This window comes from Erpetoichthys calabaricus, chromosome 5, assembly GCF_900747795.2.
Source record: "Erpetoichthys calabaricus chromosome 5, fErpCal1.3, whole genome shotgun sequence".
NCBI classification, from domain to species: Eukaryota; Metazoa; Chordata; class Cladistia; order Polypteriformes; family Polypteridae; genus Erpetoichthys; species Erpetoichthys calabaricus.
The window spans coordinates 218824758-218838530 of NC_041398.2; the positions used below are offsets into that span (position 1 = coordinate 218824758).

Genomic DNA, 13773 nt, shown 5'->3' on the forward strand with positions numbered 1-13773 from the left:
ATAAGATTTGAACCTCATTTTAATTGTCAATTGGAATACATTGACATGTTTATATGGGTTTGTTTCTAGCTGTATTCCTCTTATATTCCAAATGTCATGTGCACACATCATCTGTAAAGGCTAAACTTCATCAGCCAGTTTTTTTTTGGTTTACAGTATGTGTATATGTATAGTATGATTTGGTGAATGGCTGAGATAATGCCAGTAATGGTGTCCTATTCTGTGTATCTTGCTGTCAAGATAAAACAAGGTCCCAGATGGCCATTCTTTGATGAGGTAATCTGTAGCCAAATACTGACTTCTCCAATGTTGTATTTCCTCTTCAGTACCTAATCAACAGTCATCACTGCACAGCAACACATACAGTATCAAACACCATTAAACTCTCATCTGCTTTGGTATGGAAATTGCCACTTCTAACACCATTCTGATCAAGGTCAGAATCTTCTTAGTGGCCATAGGTCATCCCTTTACGTGGGGCCAGACACAGCCTTTGTGTTCTTAGGCCAGCCATAGACTAGATGCCATCCAAGCACTTTAGCATGTTTGCATGTTAAACACTGCTTCACACCCTCTGAAATTCACCACACGTGGTAAATGATATCCAACAATTGACACCTTGAGACCTTGAGGCAACTGAAACTGCAATCTTTCCTTGTGCGTGCTGCAATTTGTCAATTTGTTTGGTTTGGATAAAATGTATCACTCATCCTCTTAATGCTGCCATACATCGGACTGCAAAATTGACCTAAGCAGCTGAGCTAAGTAACTTCTTTAGTCTGGGTGGGTAACATCCCAGTTGTCTGTTACAGTGATGTTGCTGCACTATAGCAGGCTGATACATCAAATTCTCTTTCAGCCCCCTCCAGTTAAATCCTCTGTTCTTACTAAGGGGCATCACAAATTCTGGCCCCATTATAACCAAGGCTAGGATTGCCCCTAATGCCCTCCTTGGTTCATTCTATACTTGAGAGTAACCCCAGCTATGAAGCAAACACACAAAAGTGACCTTATCCATTGAATTAAAGAAGAACCGCTAGCATTACTGTTATCTGAAGGGCCGTGAGGCATCACAACTGTCACTTCTGTGGAACAAGGGCACAAGCTCAACACTGTTATCATGTAAAGAAATAGAATCCCCAGCACTGAAACAAACATTATATATAAAGTTCTTTCCCAAAATGCGTATAACATAACTAATTCTTTCGTAGAGGAATGAAGGAAATGTTTAGTGCTAATGAAGTAAGCGGCATTATGACATCACAGTTTTTGGCCCCATTTCAGTTTTTCATTGGGATAACTGTTGTGCCAAGTGTGCCAACTATCCCTGTATTTGCATGACTTCCTTCAGGGACTCCACTTTATAGTCCAAAGACATACAGCCAGGGCATGTGACTGGTGTAAATTACTGTGTTTGTATGCGCCCTACGGTGGACTGCTGTCCCATATTGGGCTCAGTCCTACTTTGTGTCAGTTGCTTCTGGGATAAATGCCAACTCCCCAAGACCTCAAACTGGGCAAAGTGAAAAGAAAAGTGAATGAATGTGTTTTGTTTTTCCTGTCTAGTTATGAACAAAGACATGAGATACGATTTGTCATTCTGTTTTTTTATTCGAAGTTAAGTATCACATCTTTAAAAATAAAATATTCAAGATAATTTTCTGGTTTGATTGTTTTATTATTATTATTATTATTTTTAATGTGCAGTAATTTTACTTCTTCCTGTTTTATTGACACTGCACTTTTTTAATTAAGTGTTCCATATTAATAACCCAGGGTGACGTCCAAGTCATTTACATGCATCCTGGCTTTGTACATTTTAAAATCCACCTTTAGTTCTGGCTAAGCTTCCCTGTTTTAAAACACAAAAGAGGATAATACCCAGTTCTGGCAAATAAAAGTTGGATGACCGTGAAAATTAAATGCTATATCCTTTTTATAGCTAGCATAGTGCTTTGAAGTGACCCTATGTCTGAAGTGTGTAAAATACAAAGAAACCACCCATGGCCTGCCACAGCTTGTGTTTGAGATAAGCAATATGCCTTATTTGGAAAAAAAAAAGTACTCCTGATGCTGCCGCAAATCATTAAGAGCTGTGGCTGAGGAAATATGCTTAATCATTTAAAAACCTACATGGCAGAGAACACCATAAATTCTATAAACTATAAACACACACACAGGCACTCATTACCTGTGTGTGTGTATTCAATTTATGTATACAGTATGTGATCTATAATGGTTCTTTTTAGAAACAAGAATGTTAGGCTACATGTCACTCTGGTTGACAAAACCATTGGAACAAGGAGTTGAAGAAAGGCTGATTACTTCCTGAGAGCATTCTTTAAATGTATACCAGTAACGGCGCAATGCACGATAACGTGCAGTGAATACACTTGACTTGAGCATTCATAGTTTTCAGACTCTTTCTCTGTATGTTTAGCATTCATTTGCTCAGAGGTTGATATGCTTGCAGCTTCCTGAGCAGCTCTTGTTTTCTCCACCCTAGCGGCCCACTTCTTCTCTTCTTTCGTCGGCATCTTTTCACGTTAAAACTGATTAACTCAGTGTTTGTGTTGCAATTACTTAATATGTTTCCCTTAATTTTTCACTTAAGCTGGCACTTAAGTCTTCAGTCTGCCTCAAGAATGATTTAAGATATGAAGAGATAGGGGAAGTGACGGCGAATGTGGTAGGGACGAGAACGGCACCCATATGCATGCGCCGCACGGAAGCCCTGCTGGACGCTGCTGAGAGTTGATTCTACAATAAATTAAAATAAAAATAAAAAGAGGAATAACCTTGGAGGTCAATCATCACCCCGAAAGCAGATAGTAGATGTCACACAGTATACGTGTACCAAATTTCAGGTCAATAGTTCAAATGGTTTGAGAGCTACAGGTGATTAAAATCTTGGACAGACAAAGGAACAGCCATGGTAGCGCATTATATATAAAGATTTGCTTTAACATTTTACAATAGTAACATTTCTTGTGTTTCATTCTAAAATTTCAGCAGTTATTGGAGCAATTGGTTTCTTGGAGTTTCCAAGTGCGTTGAGAATGCACACATAAAATAACTGTGCAGGGGTACACTTTTGCCTTTGCTGCAATATTTGCTTAGAAATATCAATGGCCACATTCCTGGCTTTTGCCTTGGTCACAATTTTATGTGAATTTTGAATTGTTTCACTTTGGGGAAAAAAAATTGACTTTGCTGTCACAATAAATTTGAAGTGTATTGTATAACCGATTGTAGTGTTTTTTTGCAATATAGCTTGTAAGGTTATGGGTATACACAACGTGCTTTTACAGAAACACGGTAAAATGCAAAGGTTGATGGACATTTGCATTGTACATACTGTGTAAAAAGACAAAAGCACAAAGAAGAAGGTTTTTTGGGGCTTTACCCCGTACAGTATATTGTTGTAATCGCAAGAATTAAAGTGAGTAATCATTAAAGACTGAGTCATAAACGAGACTGAGTTGGTGAGTGGAGCACTCTGGCTTCATAAGTGCTGGGCAGGAAGAGGTGGGATTTAAGCGGAAGTGAGGTCTGCAGGAGGGCGTGGTCTGGTGGAGGAAGTGGGTGGAGCCTTAGTTGGTTTTCTCTTCTGGAGATCTGTGGAAGAGGGAGAAAAAGCATTAGTGCAGGTCATCAACCCCTGACTCTGCATCTTACTCTTAGTTAAGCCCTTAGACTGCCTCTCATGCACACGTGAGTGACAACTGATTGTGAGTTTTTATTCTTTGTAAGCTTCATTATATGCATTTTGTTTCTTGGTGAGTGCTCATTAGTTATTAGCATTGGCTATGCAGCAGTTTCACGCTCATTTTTCGTAGCAGTGGCCATACTGTTTAACACATCTGACAAAGCCAGATGGTGATCAGGTGTTAGGTCTTCACATCAGCTTTACTTACGTGAGTAATGTTATACACCTGATATCCTAGCATTGGAATATTCAATTGAAAAGAAAAAAGAAACATTCATTAGTGTTAGTTTGGTGCACTTCAAGACAAATTAAGGCGAAGGTCTTTTTTTTTTTTATTTTGACTCTGGTTAGCAATTCTAATTTTCATTATTGGTTATGCCTGGCTTTCTAGCTATTCTTTTTTTATTTTAATATTTTATTTTCGAAAAGCAAAGCATTAGAACGGCATGTTACTCAATCAAACAAATATAACAATAATGTAAAAGATACAACTATTTACTTCAAGATCAATGCAGAGAAAGCAAATGAAAAATAGATATACAAAGGTAAAAAAGAAAAACAAGATTCAACCCCCACTCAAGAGAAAGAAGAGAGTGACAAAAGGTAAAGCAGATCTAACATTTTAAAAAATACATGTAATAGCAAAACAGAGTCAATCATACACCTAGCATTCTTATTCTAAAGTAACTTTAATGATTTTTTGCCAGGTTTTTTAAAGGTTTTGCACATATCGTTTAAGAAAGTATTTTATTTTTTTTCCTAATTTTTGAAAATATAGTATATCAATTACCCATTGACTTATAGGAGATAGATTGGAATTTTTCCAGTTGAGCAAGCTAAGTCTGAGTTCTAGTAGTGTGGTATAGGCAATTATAATAAGCCTGTCCCTATGCGTTTTAATTCCATCCGGGTGTACACCAAATACCACTGTTAATGGATTAGGAGAGAATGTGATGCCAAGAGTAACTGAAAAGTATGTAAAGATTTTTGTCCAAAATTATGTTAATTTAGTGCATTCCCAAAACATATGGCTTAGTGATACTGGAGCTAGTCCTCACAGGTGGCGCAGTGGTAGTGCTGCTGCTTTGCAGTAAGGAGACTGTGGAAAATTGTGGGTTCGCTTCCCGGTTCCTCCCTGTGTGGATAGCGCTTTGAGTACTGAGAAAAGCGCTATATAAATGTAATGAATTATTATTAGATGGCAGCACTCGAAGGTTGAGTCTTGTCCTGGTTACTTTTTAGACCATTTTAGATGAAATAAATATGATGGATGAAAGACTTTCAGTTGAATTATGAAATGCTTGGCACATATAGATCTGGAGTGTATTCATTGTATGGCTGAGTTCCACTCCTTTTTTGAGATGCCAATTGTAAGGCTTCATTCCCACTATTCCCTAGGATCCCTTTGAAATATTTTTAGATATTGTTGAAATGCTGTCTGAGTTGTCATTAAGACTAGTATCCAAGATGTGGAAAGCTGGGTAATTTTTTTAACACATTTTTAATTTTATAGGAAAAAACTGTGTAGCTGGAATGTTACATTCAGAGTGTAATTGTTCATAAGATGCAAATATGTTGTCTTTGTAAAGATCTCCAAGTGTCTTGATTTGTAGTGTTTTCCATGGATTGAATACTGAGTAGATTTGAGAAGGTGTAAAAAAGGTGATTATTGAGTATAGCATCAACAGCTTTCTTGGTATTCTAACTGTTTTCTCTCATTATCTCTTTACTTCTCTTATCACAGGTCAGTCTCTTTTTTCTCTTTCCCTTATGTGGCAAATTACCTCTGAAAGTATTGACCGAAATGTAGACTACATCATACAATACAATACAGTTTATTTTTGTATAGCCCAAAATCACACAGGAAGTGCTGCAATGGGTTTTAACAAGCCCTGCCTCTTGACAGCCCCCCAGCCTTGACTCTCTAAGAAGACAAGGAAAAACTCCCAAAAAAACCTAGTAGGGAAAAATGGAAAAAACCTTGGGAAAGGCAGTTCAGAGAGAGACCCCTTTCCAGGTAGGTTGGGCGTGCTGTGGGTGTCAAAAGAAGGGGGTCAATACAATACAATACACAGAACAGAACAAATCCTCAATAAAAAATAAAAAATAAAAATTTTTTAGAGGTACGGAGCAGAATTTAACAGTAGATGATGTCACATAATAAGATTTGGATAATTTTAGGCCATTGTGGCCTTTGACAGAAATTATTTTAGAGTACACAGGCTTTACATTACTGCTTTCAGAACCATGCTAACCAATCCAAAAGCAGGATTAGCCACAGATAATACCAAACTAGACAATCCTGGACAGTGCACATTACATACAGTATGTGTGAGACTTTAGCTAGTGAGTGAGAATTTACCCAACCTGGACTATGAATGCATTGTTTTCATAAGCAATAGTTTTCATAAGCAGTAGTTTCTTTTGTACTGTAAAATCTGTGTGTTGTAACACATCAGTATCCCAAAGTCATTATTTGGACAATATTTGCAAATTTAAAGAAACATGATAAAACTTATGATAATACAAATAGAACAATGTGCCATTATTTTGAAAGGACAATGATTGCAAGATTTAACATATGATATGGTTAAAAAATGTGGACAAAAAGATTGAAAGTTTAAAAGTATGAATGCTGTAATAATTTCATTTTACTGGTAACCACTGATGATGAAGTGCATAAACTGTGTAATAGCTGTGTAGAGGACAAGGATAATGTTCATTAATAAATGAATGTAAGGTTGAAGGTTTAGTGAGCAACAATTCTTAGCTGCTAACTCATGTGAAGAATAGACAGAGACTTCACATGGAGGACTATACAGTAACACTTTACTCAGTGGTGCTTGAGCCACTGTAGTAAAGAGCCAAGAAAGAAAAACGCAAGGCAAGAAGGAACCCTGCCTATAACCTTTCCTGTACTCTATGCTTCAGTCTGGCACATTGGCAAACATAAATAATGAAAGCTAAAATCAACATAAATATCAGCTCAATAAATAATAGGACTGTAATATACACACAGTGCTTTCTAGCTTTATTTTAATAATAAAGTATATACTTCACTAAGGGAACTTGTTGTAGCACATCATTCTTCTGATATAACAGTCTATGAAAGACTCTTATTCTGATTAAGCAGAACAGTCCCAGTCATCACAGCAATTATTACAACTACAACAAATGAATTCAGTTGCAGATTGTTTGTTGAATGAAAAACATGCTGAGATTAAAGAACAAAATGTTACAAAGTCCTCTGGACACAAGTCTTCAGAGCTCAATCATCACTGTGTAAACGTAAGTAGGAGTCTGTCATTCTCTCTATGTATTACTTATACGTACATTCTCAAAACTACTTAATTCAATATAGGGTTGCCAGCACTGGAGCTTATCACTGGGCGCAAGATGGGTAACAACCCTGTTCAGAGCGGTAGTCCATCATAGGGATCACAAAAGCACACAAGCACACCTAGACTACCTTGGATTTGCCAGTTAACCTAATCTACGCATCTTGGGTATGTGGGAGGAAAACTGCAGTTTTGGGAAGAGTACATGCAGACTAACAGTGAACACTGTGTTTGTAAGGCAGCAGCGGAACTAACCACTGTCATCATGCTTGTTTCACTGAAGTGTTTTTGAAAATCTAAATTTATCAGATTATTACAACTAATTTACTTTTGTAGTTGCACCATTTACTTTAGTAGCTTCAACAGCATTCTGTGAATGTTACTACTTTAAACTTGCTTTTATCAGTGCAGATGTATATTCACTGGGTTTTCTTCATTAACCAGTTGATGAATTCCTTTTATCTTTGCTTAGACAGTAACCAGAGTAAAAAATGTCTTCCCCAAGAGCTCATCTGCATTGTCAATTGCTTTTTTTTCTTAATAAAGTAAGTTCGTAGGTGGTAAATGTAGATTTTCGTTTATTTCTGTCACCTACATTACTAGCTCCCTTTCTAGTCTCACAATAATGAGCTATACAGACGGTGGCCTGGTGGGGAGCCCAGCTCATTTGCTTACCACTAACAATCAGGTTTAAAAGTCTTAAAAAGTCTGTGTTGAAAAATCACACTACAAAGGTATTAACTGGCAGTAAACCATCCCAAGGCTAATTTTGTTTTGTTTTGTTTTTAATTGAGACATGAACTGTTCATGTAAGTGGCTCACTCTTATTTCCTTTAACTGTGAGATGGGTTACTAATTTACAGGTTAGCTATCTTTTATTTTGAAAGCTATAGAGATGCATAAAAAAAATAAACGCTGATCCAAACATTTAATCATCACAGTAGGTTTTCATGTAGCCACCTGTCAGCTGTCATCAATAGCTGTCATCAATTGTTCATCATTTTAGCAGTTTGTTTAGTGACCTTTCACAACTGGATAATCCTGATCAGCATTACTTTGAGCTGCATACAGTAGTATGCAGAAGTAAATGTAGTACTTTCGTGAGAAGTTATTTTGGAACACGGATCTCTCAGCTAAGGTTAGTTCATTTTTGCCCACAAAGCTTTATAATAGATGTAAAACTAAATCTTATATTAATCTGAAAGAACTGAAAGGAAATTCTTATCCATGATTTGTAGAATCATTGCTTCATAAGCAACACCAAACTGTGCAGCAATGTCCAGTAATATAGCAGCAGGAAAAAATATACAAGGGAAAATAATGTATGTAAGTTTAGAAAATTCTTCATAAGTACACCAGTAGCTGAATCTGTAGAGAAGAGTGAAACAGTTCTTTTAAATTTGACTTTGAAACAAATTCAAAACAAATGGCATTTCCTTTCCAGTGGAATTCATGCCACTAAAACAAACAAAACATGTTTAGTTCTTCTATGCAAGTGTTTCACATGGGTCTGCATGTGGCTAATTTCATGTCATGTGTGGACATTTTCTTGTATCATCAGACATGTGTTTGCCAATTATAACGACTAGGGGGCTCTGCCCCCTGCTCTCTTCGCTCACTAACCCCTGGGTTTGGTTAACCAGATATATAATTTAAAGAGATTGTTATTTTCATGGGAATTGTTACAAATTCATTATTTTCACTTTTACCTTAAAACTTCATTAAAAACAATATTTGGAATTAACTTTTCTTCAACATCATTGAAATTTGATTCCGTGTTTGGACTTGCATCGTGACATTGCAACATATAACTGCCTGTGAGTGAATATTGTTTCTTTCTCTCTAGTAAACCGGCTTTTTCGAATGTTTGTCCCTGTGATTTGTTAATTGTCATAGCAAAAGCTATTCTCATGGGAAACTGTAAATGTTTTAATACGAATAGCATATCAAGATTTCCTTTTGTGTCTAATGATATTCATGGAATATGTACTACATTACCTTTATTGTCGCCTGTTAAAATTTTACATGTTAGAATTGTTGGACCAATTTTTAATACAGCTAATGTTGTCCCATTGCATAGTCTATCACTCATACATAAATTACGCAATAACATTAAGATTCATTTTCTTTCAACAGTAATTCAGCTGGTGGGAGACCGGACAGTGTTAACGCTTGTAGATATTCTATGGGATATTGTAACTTGATGTTTTCATCTTCCGCACTATCACCACCAACTACTTAAGCATAGTCTATTGATACGCATTTAATCAATTTGCCATGTAACTGATGACAATTTTTGCCTTAATTTGTTTGACTTCGTTTCTCACTGCTAGGATTGCCCGTGTACTCATTTCTTCTGTTGATAACCCTTCAAGATAAAATTCTTCAATAAGATTTTTACATAATATGTCTTCTTTTATTGGGAGATTTTGAATATTAAACTTGCCAATGTCTAGTACCCAGTTTGCATGACCGAATTGTGGTTTCTTCAAAATTAAACGTGTCATAGTTTTATTTGTAGTGGGACCACAGATTCTCATAGCATATAGCCCATTATTATGTAAATCTATGTTTTGAGCATTGAATGATGCGAACACAAACAGATTATTGTAGACTCTGATATTTTGCCTGTCGTGTTTGTGGATTTCACTTTCACCAAACAACAAATCTTTTGATTCCCACTGACACGCCTCTTCATTGGGAAGAAACACTACTTTTCCCTGATGGCACAAATTAGACGGATCTACAAGTCTCTGACTTAAACATTAAAGCCTTACAATATCTACATACTTCTGACATATCACCTATGTCCATATATTCGATCTCTATTCACTGTTCCATTATTTCACCGAGTAATAATTTCCGTTTGTTAATGCTAATGCGATCTTTACTATCATTTTTTTTGATACTTTAGAATTTTACTACTTTCATAATCTGTAACTTGCTCTGCATGTGTATTGCGCCAATGTTTTTTTTGAGCCTTTTGAATTCCACTGCTTTCATAATCTCTAATCTGCTCTGCATGTGTTTCGCCCCAATGTTTTTGAACCTCTTTATGATGTTCTACTTTGTCTTCTGCTCTTTGTCTTTTATTTCTGACCTCGCTTGGACCTGCCAGGTTTTCAATTCTACCTGGTCCTGGATGATTATTACTTTCCCTTATTTCACCAAGTAATATTTCCATTTGTTAGCACTAATACGATCTTTACTATCTTTTTTTTATACTTTCGAATTTTACTACTTTAATATTCTTTAACTTGCTCTGCATGTGTATCGTGCCATTATTTTTGAGCCTTTCGAATTCCACTGCTTTCATAATCTCTAACCTGCTCTGCATGCGTATCACGCCAATGTTTTTGAACGTCTTTATGAAGTTCTACTTTGTCTTTTACTCTTTGTCTTTTATTTCTGACCCCGATTGGACCTGCAAGGTTTTCAATTCCACTTGATCCGGGCTGATTATTACTTTCCTTATTTTCAGAATTTGCACATAGTTTATTATTGTTCTTTTTTGCATTCGTTTCTCTCCAACACTTTTGGATCTCTTTGCGATGCGCTGTTCTTTCTTCTTCTCTTAGTCGTTCACGTGTCATCTAGAGCGTATAAAAGTATTGTCCTGATAAAATTTATAAGAGCTTAAAGAGCTTAGAGCACAGGAAGTGTGTCAGCTAAAAGCATTCACACGACTAAGAGATGAGAGCATTCGTACAACTGAGAGGTTAGATGACTGTGGTCTTGTTTGAAAATGGTTGTTAGTGGGGCATGACTTGAAAGAATCTAATGGTAAAACTCACTGTCTCGCGGGACTTGCTTCCAAAGGTTGTAAGTATGACGTGGCTTGAAAGAATCTCATGTTTAAAGTCTCCGTCTCACAGGACATTCCAAAAAGTCTCTTCAAAAAGTCACATCTTGTCCCAAGATTTTATTACTTTATTATTTGATTATTATAATAGAGAGACAATATTGTTGATTGCATTACTAAAGGTGCATTGGAGACAGAAATGAAACTGGAAGCTCCGCTCTTCATGCAGTTGGCAAACCCTCGTTTTCAGAAATAAAGAAAGTGGAAAGGGTGGTTGCTGGGTAATGTCATGGGGACCATATACAAGTAACTTTCCACTTAGTTTTCCTGTGAAAAAAAAAATAAAGTAATGTGCGCAATATGTAGGTTTTTGTCTGTCTTTGTGTGTAAAATATGCAGCATGTTACAATTTTAAAATACACACAAAAATCCTTCATTCACTATTTATGTGAATGTCAGGCGTAAACAGCATTTATTTTACTGGTGTGCAAGTGATTACTTGCATTACACATATACAGAAAAAACTCACGTAAACACAGAAGTCATTAGGATGCAGTTTGCCTTGTTTTCTAACCCAAAAAATGTTAACCCCTCACAAAAACTGCTTTAGTGAGTTTCACATTTCACAATGGTGAAATCACTAGTGGAATAAATTTTAGTATCAGTTTCTCAAAACAGTATGCAAATCAAAACATCTCTGTTTTGCTTATCACTAGTCATCAGTTATTTAATTTTGTGAACATAATAATTCCATTCCAAGACTGAATGGTGCAGAATTGAGTGCAACCGTGAGACAGCCTTATATAGGCCATTAATCCATTGTAGGGCCCCTTACTATCAGTGCTTCAAAATAATTCTTGTGCAAATTTGTTTCACACTTGCTCAAATGATCAAGCAATAGTTAGTGTTGGATTTCATTCCTGCTGTGGATTTTGCAGATCCCATATATGTCCATCTCTGTACTGGTTTACTGTTGATTTTTGGTGGGGTTTTGCACCATTCTTGCCATTATGCTCTTTTGTATTTGTAGCATTACATGTTAACCAGTACTTAACTTAGGCCAGAATGCAGTTTTCCAGCAAATAACCCAGTCCCATCTGTAATTACTGCTCTGTAAAACAGCGCTAGTTAAACTTTTCGGCACACTGATTTTAATTGGTTGCTGGTGACAAACAGGAAAAAATGTGAGGGCGAAAAAAGAGTTTTTAAAAAACATGCCAATTTTTATTCTTTTGTTGCATAAATATAACAAAGGTGGCCTGAATTTGACTGTATTTTTGTAGAAATACCAAGAGTAGTATGGTGTGTGATAGCGTTGATATGTTGAGAAAAAATAATTTAAAAAAGCAGACATACGCAGCCCTCTGCGTTAGAGTATTGGACGCACAAAAACAGTCAAAACCTTTAACCAATCAGAGTACCATAAACATACTCTGTACCTCACGGAGCAGAGTGACACTTGAGCTGGGTGTTTTAAAACAGGGGTAAAGCAGGGGTAAAACAGAAAGGTAAGCAAAGAAGGAACACTTGTAGGCTTCCATGATGGTTATTTCAAATTTACCATACTCCTCAATAATGTGTGAAAATCAAGATGTAGCATGAAGCCTTGAGAACAATGCGTTCCTGATATTGATCTTTTTTTTTCTTTCAAATTACTGTGGCTACCTTTAAAGGAAAACTCCGCAAAAAACTACATTTTTTTATGTTGCTTGTAGTGGTGGGTGAGAAAATTTGTAATGTCATGTTTTCACACAGAATGGAGATAAAAAGTTTTATGATACAGTATAATAGAAGCCAATGGTGACCAATGCTATACAACCGCAAACGATGTGAAAAATGTCCATGGAAAAAGCAAAAATCTCATGTTGCTCGTGTCTCATAATTTACATGTCAGGTATCCAGTTAGAGGCTCAAAACATGCAAAACAAGCATTTTTTGCTAAAATAGTATTAAGAAGATACTCCTGGATAAAATCAGTTCACATCATAAACAGGAAACACAAGTCACATGGGATTGCTTTTTTAAATTGACAATCTACCTCTCCTCCTCATTTATTGGTCAGTTCAAAAACACAGAGCTTAAATGTTCAACAATTTTTGATAATGATACAGTACTTTATGTATTGCTGAAAGGTATATAGGGACATTACATTTAATTGCTAACTGATGACAGTGAAACTCATACTGCCTCTCCTAAAAAAATTGTTCTCATGTCCCTCTCCCAGTGGCTATGCTCCTCGAGAGGGCACAGCTTGGACATGGACTTGGGCTTCTAGAAATTATAAGTACTTTATTCTACTGTAGAGTTTATTCTACTGCTCAGCTACAGTGGATTCAGACCCCTTCACTTTTATCGCATTTTGCTGCAGTATTGTGCTAAAATTATAAATGTTTTTCCCACATTAAACACCAAAGTGAATAACAAAGCAAAAAAGCAGGATTTTAAATGTTTTTGCATATTATTGAACATTAAAAAAGTAAAATATCAAATTGACACAAGAACGTGGACCTTTTACTATGATACTTAAAAGCTGGCACATAGATCTGACCACCCAGCCAAGCTGAGCAGTTGTGGGAGGAGAGCCATAGTAAGAAAGGTGTCTAAGAACCCGGTGTTCACCCAGGCTTAGTGCCAGTTAGTGCCAGAGAACCTGTGTCAAGATGGGAGAAACTTCCAGAAGGACATCCATCACTGCAACTCTCATTGATCTGGGCTTTATGACAGAGTGGGCAGACAGAAGCCTCACTTCAGTAAAATACACATGAAAGCCCACTTGGAGTTTTCAAAAAGGTACATAAAACACTCCCTGACTGTGAGAAACAAGATTATCTGACCTGAAGAAACCAAGATTAGCATCATGTATAGAGGAAACTAGGTACCACTCATTACCTGTGCAATACCATTCCAGAGGCAGCATCATGGTC

General features: G+C 36.5%; 1 protein-coding gene across 3 annotated transcripts in view; it reads left to right on the top strand.

The window, feature by feature from the left end:
* The window catches only part of LOC114652254 (cingulin-like protein 1), a 245084-nt gene that overhangs the window by 181906 nt on the left and 49405 nt on the right, over positions 1–13773 (top strand). The window contains exon 1 of one of the 3 annotated variants that reach the window (XM_051928012.1): positions 6861–6997. The exons of the other annotated variants lie outside the window; for them this stretch is intronic. Coding sequence (XP_051783972.1) covers positions 6884–6997 — 114 coding nt within the window. The 5' untranslated portion in view covers positions 6861–6883. Of the gene's footprint in view, positions 1–6860; positions 6998–13773 lie in introns of those variants that run through there. 3 annotated transcript variants of the gene reach the window in all.